Source organism: Schistocerca nitens, chromosome 4 (assembly GCF_023898315.1).
Source record: "Schistocerca nitens isolate TAMUIC-IGC-003100 chromosome 4, iqSchNite1.1, whole genome shotgun sequence".
Lineage (NCBI taxonomy): Eukaryota > Metazoa > Arthropoda > Insecta > Orthoptera > Acrididae > Schistocerca > Schistocerca nitens.
In genome coordinates, this window is record NC_064617.1 from 319,205,499 (window position 1) to 319,221,425 (window position 15,927).

Genomic DNA, 15,927 nt, shown 5'->3' on the forward strand with positions numbered 1-15,927 from the left:
CATCAACCATTAACAAACACTAGGATATCCCTACTTTTTATATTATGTTAAATTTAAATGTGCTGTTTAACATTAAATCTTTTGATTCTTTTATTTGCTTAAATGCTTTTATGTACATGGCATGTTTCACATACCTGTGTTATTTGCACTTATTCCAAAGTAATGTTCCATCGCATATAGCAGGATTTACATGCCAGATAATACGTACATCATAAATATCGCTTCAAACTTCACTGGTTAATTAATGAGTGAGTAGAATAAGTAATTGAACTGTGTTGTATTAATTCGGAACTGAGGCACAATTACACAACTTATAGATGGCCGTGTATTAATTTCATGTACAAAGCTGTACATTTACCTACTAAAATGTACTTTAAACAACGTCAATGACTAGCTGGACTTTTATATTTATGGATGCAGCGAATATTATCGAGAGATTTGTTACTGTTTATGTTTATGAGCAGTCAACTTCATTGTATACTAAGATATATAGGTACTGCAAAGATGTACTACCAAAGAAAATAAATTATTCCTCTTGTAACAGGAATTTCTTTGACCAAGACAACTTGACACTTAGCCAACTGTCATTCGGTCAAGATGGTGTACTCATAATGAAACAAAGCAGTAGGCTCTGTCAGAAATATCGACTCTTAGACAATGTGTCTAATAATGTATTTTAATACGACAGTATGCCATCTTAGGCAATTTGTAACACTTTAAAGTAAGCATTACAAATATGGAATGTAATACGGTTATATCACTTGTTATGTATTTCACTGTTATTGTCTAACGTGCTTTCAGAAAACACTTGATAATGGCACTTTGAAGCCGAAATAATGATTGTGTAAGTGTAAATAAACAACAGTCTAATGGCTGTACTGACTTTAAAGAAATTTAACTTTGTAGTCGTTCTGTGAGACAAATGTTGAGCAAGTAATATGTATCTTTATTCATTTTGGAACACAGTCTGCTGAAATTTAGTCGGTAAGGATCTTCTCGATACGGTAGGTCTTTCATGTGAAGTCTGCCACAGTGGTTTCTATCGTTTCTGTGACACTCTTTTGTTGACTAAATAAAGCCATGACTAATTTTGCAAGGCTTCTCTGAATGTTTTCTATCTTTTCTGTTAATATAATCTGTTAAGCGTCCCAGGTGCATCCGTGGTCTGCAAGACTGAAGAAAAATCAAGACAGTTTTATAAGATTTGTCGACATGGAAAAAGCGTTCGACGAAGTAAAACGGTACGAGATTTTCAAAATTCTAAGAAAAATAGGGGTGACCTATAGGGAAACACGGGTAATGTACAACATGAATAAGAACCAAGAGGGAATAGTAAGACTGGAAGACCAAGAATGAAGTGCTCGGATTAAAAAGGATGTAAGGCAGGCATGTATTCTTTCGCCCCTACTGTTCAATCTGCACATCGAAGAACCAATGACGGAAATAAAAGAAAGGTTCAAGAGTGGGATTAAAATTCAAGATTTGCTGATGATATGGCTGTCCTCAGTGAAAGTGAAGAACAATTACACAATCTGTTGAATGGAATGAACAATCTAATATTGACTGAGAGTAAAACGAGAAAAGACGAAAGTAATGAGAAGTGGAGAAACGAGACAGCGAGAAACTTAACATCAGAATTGGATCACGAAATACACTCCTGGAAATTGAAATAAGAACACCGTGAATTCATTGTCCCAGGAAGGGGAAACTTTATTGACACATTCCTGGGGTCAGATACATCACATGATCAGACTGACAGAACCACAGGCACATAGACACAGGCAACAGAGCATGCACAATGTCGGCACTAGTACAGTGTATATCCACCTTTCGCAGCAATGCAGGCTGCTGTTCTCCCATGGAGACGATCGTAGAGATGCTGGATGTAGTCCTGTGGAACGGCTTACCATGCCATTTCCACCTGGCGCCTCAGTTGGACCAGCGTTCGTGCTGGACGTGCAGACCGCGTGAGACGACGCTTCATCTAGTCCCAAACATGCTCAATGGGGGACAGATCCGGAGATCTTGCTGGCCAGGGTAGTTGACATACACCATCTAGAGCACGTTGGGTGGCACGGGATACATGCGGACGTGCATTGTCCTGTTGGAACAGCAAGTTCCCTTGCCGGTCTAGGAATGGTAGAACGATGGGTTCGATGACGGTTTGGATGTACCGTGCACTATTCAGTGTCCCCTCGACGATCACCAGTGGTGTACGGACAGTGTAGGAGATCGCTCCCCACACCATGATGCCGGGTGTTGACCCTGTGTGCCTCGGTCGTATGCAGTCCTGATTTTGGCGCTCACCTGCACGGCGCCAAACACGCATACGACCATCATTGGCACCAAGGCAGAAGCGACTCTCATCGCTGAAGATGGGGCGTGAGCGGAAGACGGCCTAATGGTGTGCGGGACCGTAGCCCAGCGTCATGGAGACGGTTGCGAATGGTCCTCGCCGATACCCCAGGAGCAACAGTGTCCCTAATTTGCTGGGAAGTGGCGGTGCGGTCCCCTACGGCACTGCGTAGGATCCTACGGTCTTGGCGTGCATCCGTGCGTCGCTGCGGTCCGGTCCCAGGTCGACGGGCACGTGCACCTTCCGCCGACCACTGGCGACAACATCGATGTACTGTGGAGACCTCACGCCCCACGTGTTGAGCAATTCGGCGGTACGTCCACCCGGCCTCCCGCATGCCCACTACACGCTCTCGCTCAAAGTCCGTCAACTACACATACGGTTCACGTCCACGCTGTCGCGGCATGCTACCAGTGTTAAAGACTGCGATGGAGCTCCGTATGACACGGCAAACTGGCTGACACTGACGGCGGCGGTGCACAAATGCTGCGCAGCTAGCGCCATTCGACGGCCAACACCGAGGTTCCTGGTGTGTCCGCTGTGCCGTGCGTGTGATCATTGCTTGTACAGCCCTCTCGCAGTGTCCGGAGCAAGTATGGTGGGTCTGACACACCGGTGTCAATGTGTTCTTTTTTCCATTTCCAGGAGTGTAGATTAAGTTAAGGAGTTCTACTACCTAGGCAGCAAAATAAACCATTACGGACGAAGCAATGAGGACAGAAAGAGCAGATTTTCACTGGCAAAACGGGCATTCCTGTCCAAGAGAAGTGTACTGGTATCAATCATTGGTCTTAATTTGGGAAAGAAATTTCTGAGAATGTACGTTTGGAACACAGCATTGTATGGTAGTGAAGCAAGAATTGTGCGAAAACCGGAAAAGAAGAGAATCGAATCAGTTGAGGTGTGGTGCTACAGAATAATATTGCAAATTAGGTGGACTGGTAAGGTAAGGAATGAGGAGGTCATCCGCAGAATCGGCAAGGAAAGGAATGTACGGAAAACATCGACAAGAAATAGTGACAAGAAGATAGAACGTCTGTTAAGACATCAGAGAATAACTTCCATGGTACCAGAGGGAGCTGTAGAGGGTAGAAACTATAAAGGAAGACAGAAACTGGAATACATCCAGCAAGTAATTGAGGACATAGGCTGTAACTGCTACTCTATAATGGAAAGGTTGGCACAGAAGAGGAATTCGTGGCGGGCAACGGTCAGTCATAAGACTGATGACTGAAAAAAAAGTCCTACATTTTTTCTTGTGTGTGGGTTCTAGAACAGATAGCTCGGAATACCACTGAATATGGAAATAAATTTCCATCAAACACTGAACGTCTGCAAATCTCTCTCCATTTCGTAATAAGTGTTCGAGGCTGTTGTCTCCCTGCGAATAGCGCCACACTTCTACAAAATTTATTAGGCAGGTCATCATTAGGACTGTTTCAGTCTAGTTGCATATCTCTTCGTATGTTCCGTAAGTAAGTATTTTGTTTATTAGGCGATGGTCTGGAATTGTGTCGAAGCTTTTATGGACGCTTAGACGTATGGTATCAAGTGAGCTCCATTTACGGCCTATAACAAAGCAAAGTGAGTTCATACGATCTGTGCTTACAGAAGCTATTTTGGTTCCAGTTTAGTTGTTCAGTATTCCTGAAAAATCATGATACACGAGGACAGTCGGTGCAGAACTAATCAACGTATCCAGAATTTGCAGTAGCATCATCAACTTCTGGATGGCATAGGTATTAGCGTTCCGTTTAGAGTGTAGAGCCACAGCAGCTACAACGTCAAAAGACTTAAGGACACCACAACGCCATCTTCATCACCGTTACCACCACAGTCAATCATCGTCACATCACATTACCCTTTTATATCAAAAAATTTGCTTTTCTTCTCAACTTCAACTTTGTCTTATTAACCAGCAGATTGTGGAGCAGATGCCCATCCGCCCATCAGGGAAATAATGAAATAAGAAATAAAAGTTATGTTGAATACAACAAAGACGCAAATTTGCGTTGAACTTTTTGTTGTAAGAGATAGTTGGAAATACAATAATGACAGTTTGTACCTGATTACTGGGGGGCAGAAAAGATTAGCAGAGTTCATGAGGAAAGTGTGAAAGGGGAAGGGCAATTTTTCTAGGTCAAATTCGTGATTAAGACAGGCAATTCTGCGAGACATATGAAGAGGAGACCCTTCAAATACTGTACATGCACACTGGTATTCAGGAGGGAGGAGGAACAGATTATACCAAAATCAATTTCACACTTCATATTTCATTCTTAGACGTTGCGTAGGATGAAGAATAGTTGGTGCACCATTGCTCAAGCCAAAATTTTGACAGATGAACAAACACTACTCAAGAATTGGTCGCAGGATGGTTCTGAAAGCGGATTCTGTCGATAAATATTAGTCCAAGACTCCTCTTTCCGACGATTAATTTATGTGGCTATTTCATCTCAGATAAATCATAACGCACATTTCTAGTAACCTGACGATTGAGACAGTTCACATAGTCAAATGGCAATGGAAATTTTCTTGTATTTCCACGCATTGCAATACATGTAGACGTCCAGGTCACAGAGTTTTCACCAAGCGTCCCTCCGATGGATATCTTAGAGGTGATAATAGTTTTCTAGTAACGGAGCTTCCCTGTCTACCAAATGCTTCAAAGCGCCATAAACGTCGCCTGGAGGTTACTTTACTTATATAGTGTTACTCGTAAGTATCTCTGGCGTTTCAGAAAATTACTTTGGAAGAGCAATTAGATATACAATGCATGCACGTCGGTGGATAAGGTATCTCTCCATGTTTGTAAGTCACATGACAGGTGCTCAATATAGACAGCCATTTATGACACGGCAGACTTCAATATATGAATGCAATCCATTGAAGTGGTACTGTATTTTTACGGTGTACTGTGCAATGTCCTTCAGATATGCATCCATGTTTGGACGGCACTGCGTAGTCCAATGGTACTGGACATCTTCATGTATCTACATGCATTACGTTACATGTAGACGTTCAGGTCACAGGTTGGCCCAAACAAGCCTTTCTGAAGGACACTGCATAGTAAATTGTAAAAACTCAGAATGCCACGACAGGCTGCGGCAATAATAAATATGTCTCTCCCTGTGCGCTAATCACAGCAACTGTGCTACTGCAGGTCGTGGACACACTGTAAAAAATATGGGTTTGGGTCGGTCCAGGATACGAGCTCAGATACTCAAAGTTGTCAAGGCGTCTGCTAGCGTAAAGCGGGAAATATGGGTTCGTTTCCCAGTCCAGTACAATTTTTCATATGTCACTAATCAATTGTGCTGATGAAATCTAATCGTATTCGTAACTGCGAATTCGTTTCTTCTAATTGAAGTCGCTGACACAAGTATCCCAGGAAGCCACGACAGCAGCAGCCTGATTTCGAAATCTGTTAAGTGGATTGTTGATCTGCGGGCGCGAACTAATTCTATATGACAGTGCAGAGAAGATGGTTTGTCTACATTACTGTTGTATATGTGGTGTCTTCTTTCTGATATGCCCGAAAGGACAGACACCACACATATAACAGAAATACAGGGTGATATTTACTGAAATATATGAAATAAAATCGTCATAACTTCTGAATGGTTTGTGTTAGGATGTTCAAACTGTACGGTTGGCCGCATGATGCGAACTGGTATGGTTTGGTTTAGCGACGAAGCACACTTTCATTTGGATGGGTTCGTCAATAAGCAAAATTGGGGCATTTGAGGTACTGAGAATCCGCATTTCGCAATCGGGAAGTCTCTTCACCCTCAATGGGTGACTGTGTGGTGTATAATGTCCTGTCACGGAATAATCGGTTGGAGGGAAGAAATGATGATAATAGTTACCCGAATGAATATAACATATTTCATAAATGTCAGTCTTTATAATAGTGTGTTAAGCAATTTCCTTTGTACGTTCTTAGAGCAAACTGAGGGATTTGATAAGGAAGTGTCCTCTCACCAACATTCTTCAATATAGTCACAGATAACATCATAAGGAAAGTTTGCCACAGGTCAACACCAGAGGATATGGAAATCTTAGCGTATATGTATGATATGATGATATGTGAAGACAATGAGCAGAAGCTGGAAGAACTGTTAAATACCTGTCTGAGGGTAATGGAGAAAACAGGCATAAAAGTAAATTTCACAAAAAATTGAGGTAATGAAAACTAGCAGGGAAAATAAAAAAATATTAACGTTGTAAGTTGTAATGGAAAACTTATTATGGAAGTAGATGCTTTCAAATATAAAGGAAGTAATTTAACCAAGAAAGGAAACATCACAGAACAAATTTCGGAAAGGATAGCAAACTGCCCAGAATTTTATTATTGTATATCAGGCACAATTAGGAATTGCAAAATTCCTGCCAAAGCAAAGATCTTGATATACAAATCATCTACTAATTTCGACCCATGGACCAGGATGTTGTAGCTGGACAAACAAATATCTGAACTGAATACAAGTGACAAAGGTGTTCTTTCTACAAGGGATTCTGTGTAGGATGAGAAAGGACGGTATAAAAAGTGAAATGACACTAAATGCACCTCAGATCGATCCCCCTAAAAGGAAGTGTGGAGAGGAATTGGGTGAAATGGTTTATCTGATTTGACAAAAAGGGAAAAGAAAGTCTACCAAGAAGAACCCTGGAATGGATGGAATCTGGGAGAAGACCTCAAACAAGATGGAGAGGCCAAGTGACGGATGATGTGAATCTGAGAGTACTAGAATGGGAGGAAATGCTGAATGGTAGACTGTGAGAAAAAAGAGAACAATGGAAGAGGCTTCATGAATAACCTGCACAAGTAGAAATATTTGACGAAGAAGAACTGTATGGCAGCAGCACAAATAGGATCAAATGTGGAGATATTGACTGGTCAGCAGACGATTGATCAATAATAAAGTTAGCATATGATATTGATGAAGGAGGTGTGGTTAGTGTGTACGGTGTGACACAAATACTCGTTGACAGAACGAAACAGCTGACACAGGGCTGGGAAGGAAGATGGAGCAATAATATCAGGTAGTGGAGTAAAATGCCTGGGCATTTATAAGTTTGGGCAGATACTCAGGATAAATGGCTGAGAAAATGCCCAAAATTCATAAATGCCCAGGCATTTGTTCATTTTAAAGATTAATTGATAAGCAGCACTTATTAAAAAAATTAGGCTGATATTTTATATTCGAAAAGGTCTTTTGCAACACTCCTTCTTTAGAGATTGAGTAACCAAATTGACGGTCGGAGGAAAGCAATAGCAAACCACTTCCGCTAGGACCTTGCCTAGACGGCGGTGCGGGTCTCCCGCCTCGTCCCCTATGCTGCTCGGAGTATGGGACCTCATCATCATCATTCCTTGATGGCACGGTGGTTACCGAACGGTACGTGAAGGTTTTGGAAGATCATTTCATCCCCATTATCCAAAGTGACCCTGGTTTCGACAGGATGTGGTACATGCAAGACGGAGCTCGACCCCATCGAAGCAGGAGAGTGTTTGATGTCCTGGAGAAGCACTCTGGGGACAGTATTCTGGCTCTGGGGTACCCAGAGGCCACTGGCATGGGCCTCGATTGACCGCCATATTCTCCAGATCTGAACACATGCGACTCCTTTTTGTGGGGCTATATTAAAGACAAGGTGTACAGCAATAACCCCAAAACCATCGCTGAGTTGAAAACAGCCATTCGGGAGGTCATCGACAGTATCGATGTTCCGATACTTCAATGATGGGAGGCGTATCGAACATGTCATAACCTATATTCGAATAGCTGTAGCGACGATTACATTTTGACTAAAGTTGGTGTACGCCGTAGTTTGTAACTAATTAACAATTTTTTTCATACAGTTCAATAATTGTCACCCTAATCCGGTTTGAGTCACGGTGCGGCACAATTTTTACTTGTCATCTTGAATTATTTCACTACCCTAATGCGGTTGAAGCCGGTATTTCTTTTGCATCATTAGTCTACGTATTGTCACGTGGCTGCCCCCTCTTCCAACTACGTCACTGGGCGTATCATAAAATATAGAAATTCGGAGAGATGCCCTACTGATCTGTGTTATTTTCCTGTGTGTCTTACATTTTTCACACAGTCGTCTTCTGACACCCTGGAGCTACGTACGAATTACCCTATACGGTGAACTGTAAGGCTTCTGGAAGTTTCTGCCAAGTAAAAGCGAAGTGCCAGACCGGGACTCGAACATGGATGTCTTCCTCTGTATCCTCCTGGCAGTCATTGCGTACTAACTTAAAGCTTCTATCATTGGTTCCTCTTCTGATTTTCCATACTCCACAGGGTCTCGTAATGATGGGGTAGAACTATCTGCACTAAAGAGCAAAAAACCTATTATCTCGGTAACGTCACAGAGACTGTCGTAAAGTCAAAGTGAGCGAAGTGGCGCAGTTGTGAGACACTGGCATCGCATTCGAGAAGACGGCGTTTCAGTTCTCCGTGTGGCCATCCAAACTTAGGTCTTCTTTTATGTCTCTAGATTGCTCTAGCTGCCCGTATTGTTGCGTTCAATGGTCACGCCCGATTTCCTTCCCCATCCTTAATCTCGTCGAGCTTATGCTCCGTCGTTAATTACCTTGTCTTCGACAAGGCCTTAAACCCAAGTTTACTTTTCACCCTCGTTCTGTCGAACTCACTACTTTACCTTTTTCCAAGGAAAAATAATTATGGAGTTGTTTTTGCCACCTCGTGGTAGTAAGTTCAGCAGCACAACTTTGTCAGGCAGTGCCACCTGTCAGCGTTCACTAAATGTATTTCTTATCCCGCCCTCCTTAGGCTGGCTTCTTGTTTGTAATAGTGGCTGCTAGCCTTCTGAAATATAATTAACTCTACGCAGCAGGAGTAATAGAGAAAGTAAAATATTAGTTACAACAGAAAAGTTACTGTCTTATGCATACATCTGCGCAGTTCCGAATATCGATGTAAGTTGTTACTAATGTAAGATTTGAAATTTTAGTCAGCCAGCACTTACCGAACCCATTTACTAGGCGGAAACTGCACATTTTGGACATGCATTCTTTCCGGAGCAGGAAGTCAGTAAGCCACACAAATGCCAAACTGCCAGCGCCACCAGTGATGTGAGGAATGGCTGATATGATCCCATTCTGCGGAAAAACAGGAATACAGAGTGTTATTGACAACGTACTTCTCGACTAAACTAAGAGTCTATGCGTCATATTATTGTAGTAATAAGAAAGTCTGATCATCAAATAGCAGTTCGTGTCGCACATGCTGTGACCAGCACGCCGAAGTGTTGAGACTGTAATGTCTTCTTCATTGTAGTTTCAGAAGTCAAGTGAAATAACTTGTTTCCGAATTCATCATTGTGTAATATGAAGGATTAAGACTCCAAGCGTCATTTATTCAGAAAAATAATCATCCACAATATCGTCATTCTATAGCAGTTTTGTCACATCTCACACCATATACTCACAATTACATCTACATTTAGAGCTATACTCTAAAAAACACAGTGAGTTGCACGGCAGATGGTGTTCAATTGTAAGGCGTTGTAGTATATTCCTGGATTCATCACTTATAGAGTTTCTAGAAACTTACGAAGTAAGCTTTCAGGGGATAGTTGGCGTCTATCTTCAAGCGTCTACCAGTTAAGTTCTAGCAGCATCTTACTGATGCTCTCCCACGGATCAAACAAATCTATGACAATCCGTTCTGCCCTACTTTGTTTCGCTTCAACGTCCCCTGTCAATCATATTTGGACCGGGTCCCACAAACTGGAACAATATTCTAGGATGGATCGTACAAGTCATTTGTATGCCATCTCCATTGTATACTTATTGCATTTCCCTCGTATTCTATCAATGAACCGCAGTCTGGCGCATATTTTATAGTAGTCATAGTATACCATAGAGTGGCGCGAAATATGTGTTAGAAAGTACTGTCTACAGTAGTTTAATTACACGCCATAAATGATTCTCCTTGTGATATTGTTGTACCGTACCTTTGAAAATGCTGTAGCTCACACACTAATTTCTCAAATCACATTCCAGAATGGAAGCACTAACATTGGAACAACAGCCGACCGAAGTGGCCGAGCGGTTCTAGGCGCTACAGTCTGGAACCGCGCGACCGCTACGGTCGCAGGTTCGAATCCTGCCTCGGGCATGGTTGTGTGTGATGTCCTTAGTTTAGTTAGGTTTAAGTAGTTCTAAGTTCTAGGGGACTGATGACCTCAGAAGTTAAGTCCCATAGTGCTCAGAGCCATTTGCACCATTGGAACAGCGGTACCTCGAACCCACACGTTCACGCCAGTGCTCCACGTTATCCACAAAAAGTCACTGTTTGGTGAGAAATTTGTGCACAATGCATTATTAGGCCCAAATTTGTTGAGAAATCTGTCACAGAAGAAAAATACAAGCAAGTCTTGCATCATGAATTAGTACTGGCTGCACGAGGCCGCCGAATGCAGTGGAACTGCTGGTTCATACAGAATGACTCACGTCCACGCCGTACTGCTGACGTCTTCCTTTTCTTCAAGCGACGTTTAGATACCAGGTCGACGACCTAGACACCTTACCATTCCTTGGAAATGGTGTGGAACGGCGCCCTCATAGCCTCGATCGTAACCCGTAAGATAATTTATTATGTGGCTCTCGAAAAGACAGAATCTCAAAGATTCCCTGCAACACTCCAGGATCTTCGTACTGCAATTTTTAGAGATATTCGTGCAGCAGAAAATGATATTCTTCCGTAGACATACATTGCTAGACTTGCAATACCACGGACGTTAAACAATGAAGGAGATGGCGCCATGGAGGTGAGAAAAGAAAGGAGATGGCACTATAGACTTAAGCTGTATGTTGTTTTCAAGCCAGAGTGGGCGGGGCCTGCCGCCATTTTAAACAGTCCAAAACATTAGCAGACTACTGTTTACGGTTGCTTCTTATTCATTATTTCTGTCATGTGCACACAACAGCTGGTTTAAACACTAAAAATTACAGTGCTTACGTGAACAACGTACTGTCACTAAGGCAATTTCGAATTTTTTTCTATTCAAGAATGCGTTTTTGCTCTAGTAATACGACACTTTTGGCCTCATTAATGTAACTTGTTTTTCGTTGACAAATTTTGGATAACCAAGAAGAGACGGATGTGATGCGAAAAGGATGCTTTCGTAATCCATTTAATTCCACTTCTAGTGCAGTTATCGATAGCAAATTAAGCTGAACACCGAACTTACTGGTGCTGCTTCTTCTTTGTCACATTTTCAGCTTTTAACTAGTAGGCTCAACATTTTAACGCTCAAGTTTGTAAAAAAGACTTCCGTACGCCTTCTTTGTTAGCCCATAAAAGTGTGCAATGAGAAAGAAGCAAGGCATGCTATCGTATCTTGTGTATGTCAACAACGAGAACGATTATTGAAATGTCAATGAAACAGAACTGCGTATTTGGTTGATAGGAAATCTAACGTTAAGTGAGAGAAATACTGTAAGAGCACTACAATAAAAGTAAACAACGCAAGCAAAATATGTGTATACAGAAGAAAATATTGCTTGAAAGGCTCCAACTACGAATTAAATCTGAATCCCTTAAACCCTAGCAGCCATATGACGCTTGGCATCTTGCTCCGGCAAGAGAACCGTGCAATGTGTGATACTTGTGGCTTACAGATAACTGTGCGTGAGTTTTATTTTCCGACCAGCAGGCCGTAGCCGATTTGCCGAATATCTGTCCTCTCTTTTCAGTAATGTTCAAACGAACATGATTAGAGTTGTAAAGTTTTCGGAATTGACAAACATTTTCCAAAGATTTTAGGGCGATGGTTTTAATGTGTTAACAGGGTGACTGGCTCACCCATATTTTTGTAATTGGTCAGCAAGTTACTTCTGCCTGGGCCTTTCTTTTAGCTCCTTTGTCGTTTTACTTTTATTTTAGTCTTATGTATAGCTATTTTCACCCTTTCTCATTTGTTTTAGAGCATGTAAGGTAGAGTGATTGGGTGCTCGATTCGAATGCATGAGTGTGGAACGATGTTCGAGATTTTTAAACACATTCGTTTGTCTTAAGAAGTGTTAGGGCGCTGATGACCTCGCTGTTGAGCGCCCATAAGCTCCAAATATCAACATGTTGTTGTGGTCTTCAGTCCTGATGCAGCTCTCCATGCTAATCTATCCTGTGCAAGCTCCTTCATCTCCCAGTATCTACTGCAAACTACATCCTTCTGAATCTGCTTAGTGTATTCATCTCTTGGTCTTCCTCTACGATTTTTACCCTCCACGCTGCCCTCCAATGCTAAATTGGTGATCCCTTGATGCCTCAGGACATGTCCTACCAACCGATCCCTCCTTCTAGTCAAGTTGTGCCACAAACTTCTCTTCTCCCCAATCCTATTCAATACCTCCTCATTAGTTACGTGATCTACCCACCTAATCTTCAACATTCTTCTGTAGCACCACATTTCGAAAGCTTCTATTCTCTTCTTGTCCAAACTATTTATTATCCATGTTTCACTTCCATACATGGCTACACTCCATACAAATACTTTGAGAAACGACTTCCTGACACTTAAATCTATACTCGATGTTAACAAATTTCTCTTCTTCAGAAACGATTTCCTTGCCATTGCCAGTCTACATTTTATATCCTCTCTACTTCGACAATCATCAGTTATTTTGCTCCCCAAATAGCAAAACTCCTTTACTACTTTAAGTGTCTCATTTCCTAATCTAATTCCCTCAGCATCACCCGACTTAATTCGACTGCATTCCATTATCCTCGTTTTGCTTTTGTTGATGTTCATCTTATATCCTCCTTTCAAGACACTGTCCATTCCGCTCAACTCCTCTTCCAAGTCCTTTGCTGTCTGTGACAGAATTACAATGTCATCAGCGAACCTCAAAGTTTTTATTTCTTCTCCATGGATTTTAATACCTACTCCAAATTTTTCTTTTGTTTCCTTTACTGCTTGCTCAATATACAGATTGAATAACATCTGGGAGAGGCTACAACCCTGTCTCACTCCCTTTCCAACCACTGCTTCCCTTTCATGCCCCTCGACTCTTATAACTGCCATCTGGTTTCTGTACAAATTATAAATAGCCTTTCGCTCCCTGTATTTTACCCCTGCCACCTTTAGAATTTGAAAGAGAGTATTCCAGTCAACATTGTCAAAAGCTTTCTCTAAGTCTACAAATGCTAGAAACGTAGGTTTGCCTTTCCTTAATCTTTCTTCAAAGATAAGTCGTAAGGACAGTATTGCCTCACGTGTTCCAATATTTCTACGGAATCCAAACTGATCTTCCCCGAGGTCGGCTTCTACCAGTTTTTCCATTCGTCTGTAAATAATTCGCGTTAGTATTTTGCAGCTGTGACTTATTAAACTGATAGTTCGGTAATTTTCACATGTGTCAATACCTGCTTTCTTTGTGATTGGAATTATTATATTCTTCTTGAAGTCTGAGGGAATTTCGCCTGTCTCGTACATCTTGCTCACCAGATGGTAGAGTTTTGTCAGGACTGGCTCTCCCAAGGCCGTCAGTAGTTCTAATGGAATGTTGTCTACTCCCGGGGCCTTGTTTCGACTCAGGTCTTTCAGTGCTCTGTCAAACTCTTCACGCAGTATCGTATCTCCCATTTCATCTTCATCTACATCCTCTTCCATTTCCATAATATTGTCCTCAAGTACATCGCCCTTGTATAGACCCTCTATATACTCCTTCCACCTTTCTGCTTTCCCCTCTTTGCTTAGAACTGGGTTTCCATTTGAGCTCTTGATATTCATACAAGTGGCTCTCTTTTCTCCAAAGGTCTCTTTAATTTTCCTGTAGGCTGTATCTATCTTACCCCTAGTGAGATAAGCGTCTACATCCTTACATTTGTCCTCTAGCCATCCCTGCTTAGCCATTTTGCACTTCCTGTCGATCTCATTTTTGAGACGTTTGTATTCCTTTCTGCGTGCTTCATTTATTGCATTTTTATATTTTCTCCTTTCATCCATTAAATTCAATATTTCTTCTGTTAGCCAAGGATTTCTACTAGCCCTCGTCTTTTTACGTACTTGATCCTCTGCTGCCTTCACTACTTCATCCCTCAGAGCTACCCATTCGTCTTCTACTGTATTTCTTTCCCCCATTCCTGTCAATTGTTTCCTTATGCTGTCCCTGAACTCTGTACAACCTCTGGCTTAGTCAGTTTATCCAGGTGTCATCTCCTTAAATTCCCACCTTTTTGCAATTTCTTCAGTTTTAATCTACAGTTCATAACCAATAGATTGTGGTCAGAGTCCACATCTGCCCCTGGAAATGTCCTACAATTTAAAACCTGGTTCCTAAATCTCTGTCTTACCATTATATAGTCTATCTGATACCTTTTAGTATCTCCAGGATTCTTCTATGTATACAACCTTCCTTTATGATTCTTGAACCAAGTGTTAGCTATAATTAAGTTATGCTCTTGCAAAATTCTAACAGACGGCTTCCTCTTTCATTTCTTAGCCCCAATCCATATTCACCTACTATGTTTCCTTCTCTCCCTTTTCCTACTGTCGAATTCCAGTCACACATGACTATTAAATTTTCGTCTCCCTTCACAACCTGAATAATTTCTTTTATCTCATCATACATTTCTTCAATTTCTTCGTCATCTGCAGAGCTAGTTGGCATATAAACTTGTTTTACTGTAGTAGGCATGGGCTTCGTGTCTATCTTGGCCACTATAATACGTTCACTATGCTGTTCACTATGCTGTTAAACCTACTCTTGCATTACCCCTATTTGATTTTCTATTTATAACCCTGTATTCACCTGTCCAGAAGTCGTGTTCCTCCTGCCACCGAACTTCACTAATTCCCACTATATCTAACTTTAACCTATCCATTTCCCTTTTTAAATTTTCTAACCTACCTGCCCGATTAAGGGATTTGACATTCCACGCTCCGATCCGTAGAATGCCAGTTTCCTTTCTCCTGTTAACGACGTCCTCCTGAGTAGTCCTCGCCCGGAGATCCGAATGGGGGACTATTTTAGCTCCGGAATATTTTACCCAAGAGGACGCCATCATCATGTAACCATACAGTAAAGCTGCATGCCCTCGGGAAAAATTACGGCTGTAATTTCCCCTTGCTTTCAGCCGTTCGCAGTACCAGAACAGCAATGCCGTTTTGGTTAATGTTACAAGGCCAGATCAGTCAATCATCCAGACTGTTGCCCCTGCAACTACTGAAAAGGCTGCTGCCTCTATTCAGGAACCACACGTTTGTCTGGCCTCTCAACAGATACCCCTCCGTTGTGGTTGCACCTACGGTACGGCTATCTGTATCGTTGAGGCACGCAAGCCTCCCCACCAAAGGCAAGGTCCATGGTTCATGGGGGGATGAATATCATCATAATCATCGTTTAAACTTAAGTTACGATCGGATCGATTACCACACCCGCAAACGACGCAAGCTGACACTTTTGATGTAAAAACTACGTCTCTACACAATCAAAGCACCAGATGCTATTTGGGATACTATAATGAAATCAATAAATATCCCGAACGTTCGAAACTGAGCACAAGCAAGTCAGGGTAACGTCACAG

At 41.9% G+C, this 15,927-nt stretch overlaps 1 protein-coding gene across 1 annotated transcript in view; it reads right to left on the reverse strand.

Moving 5' to 3' along the window:
• LOC126252771 (sialin-like) overlaps window positions 1–15,927 on the reverse strand; it is a 114,587-nt gene that overhangs the window by 32,480 nt on the left and 66,180 nt on the right. Inside the window, exon 7 of the mRNA XM_049953698.1 lies at window positions 9,362–9,494. Coding sequence (XP_049809655.1) covers window positions 9,362–9,494 — 133 coding nt within the window. The remainder of the gene's footprint in view (window positions 1–9,361; window positions 9,495–15,927) is intronic.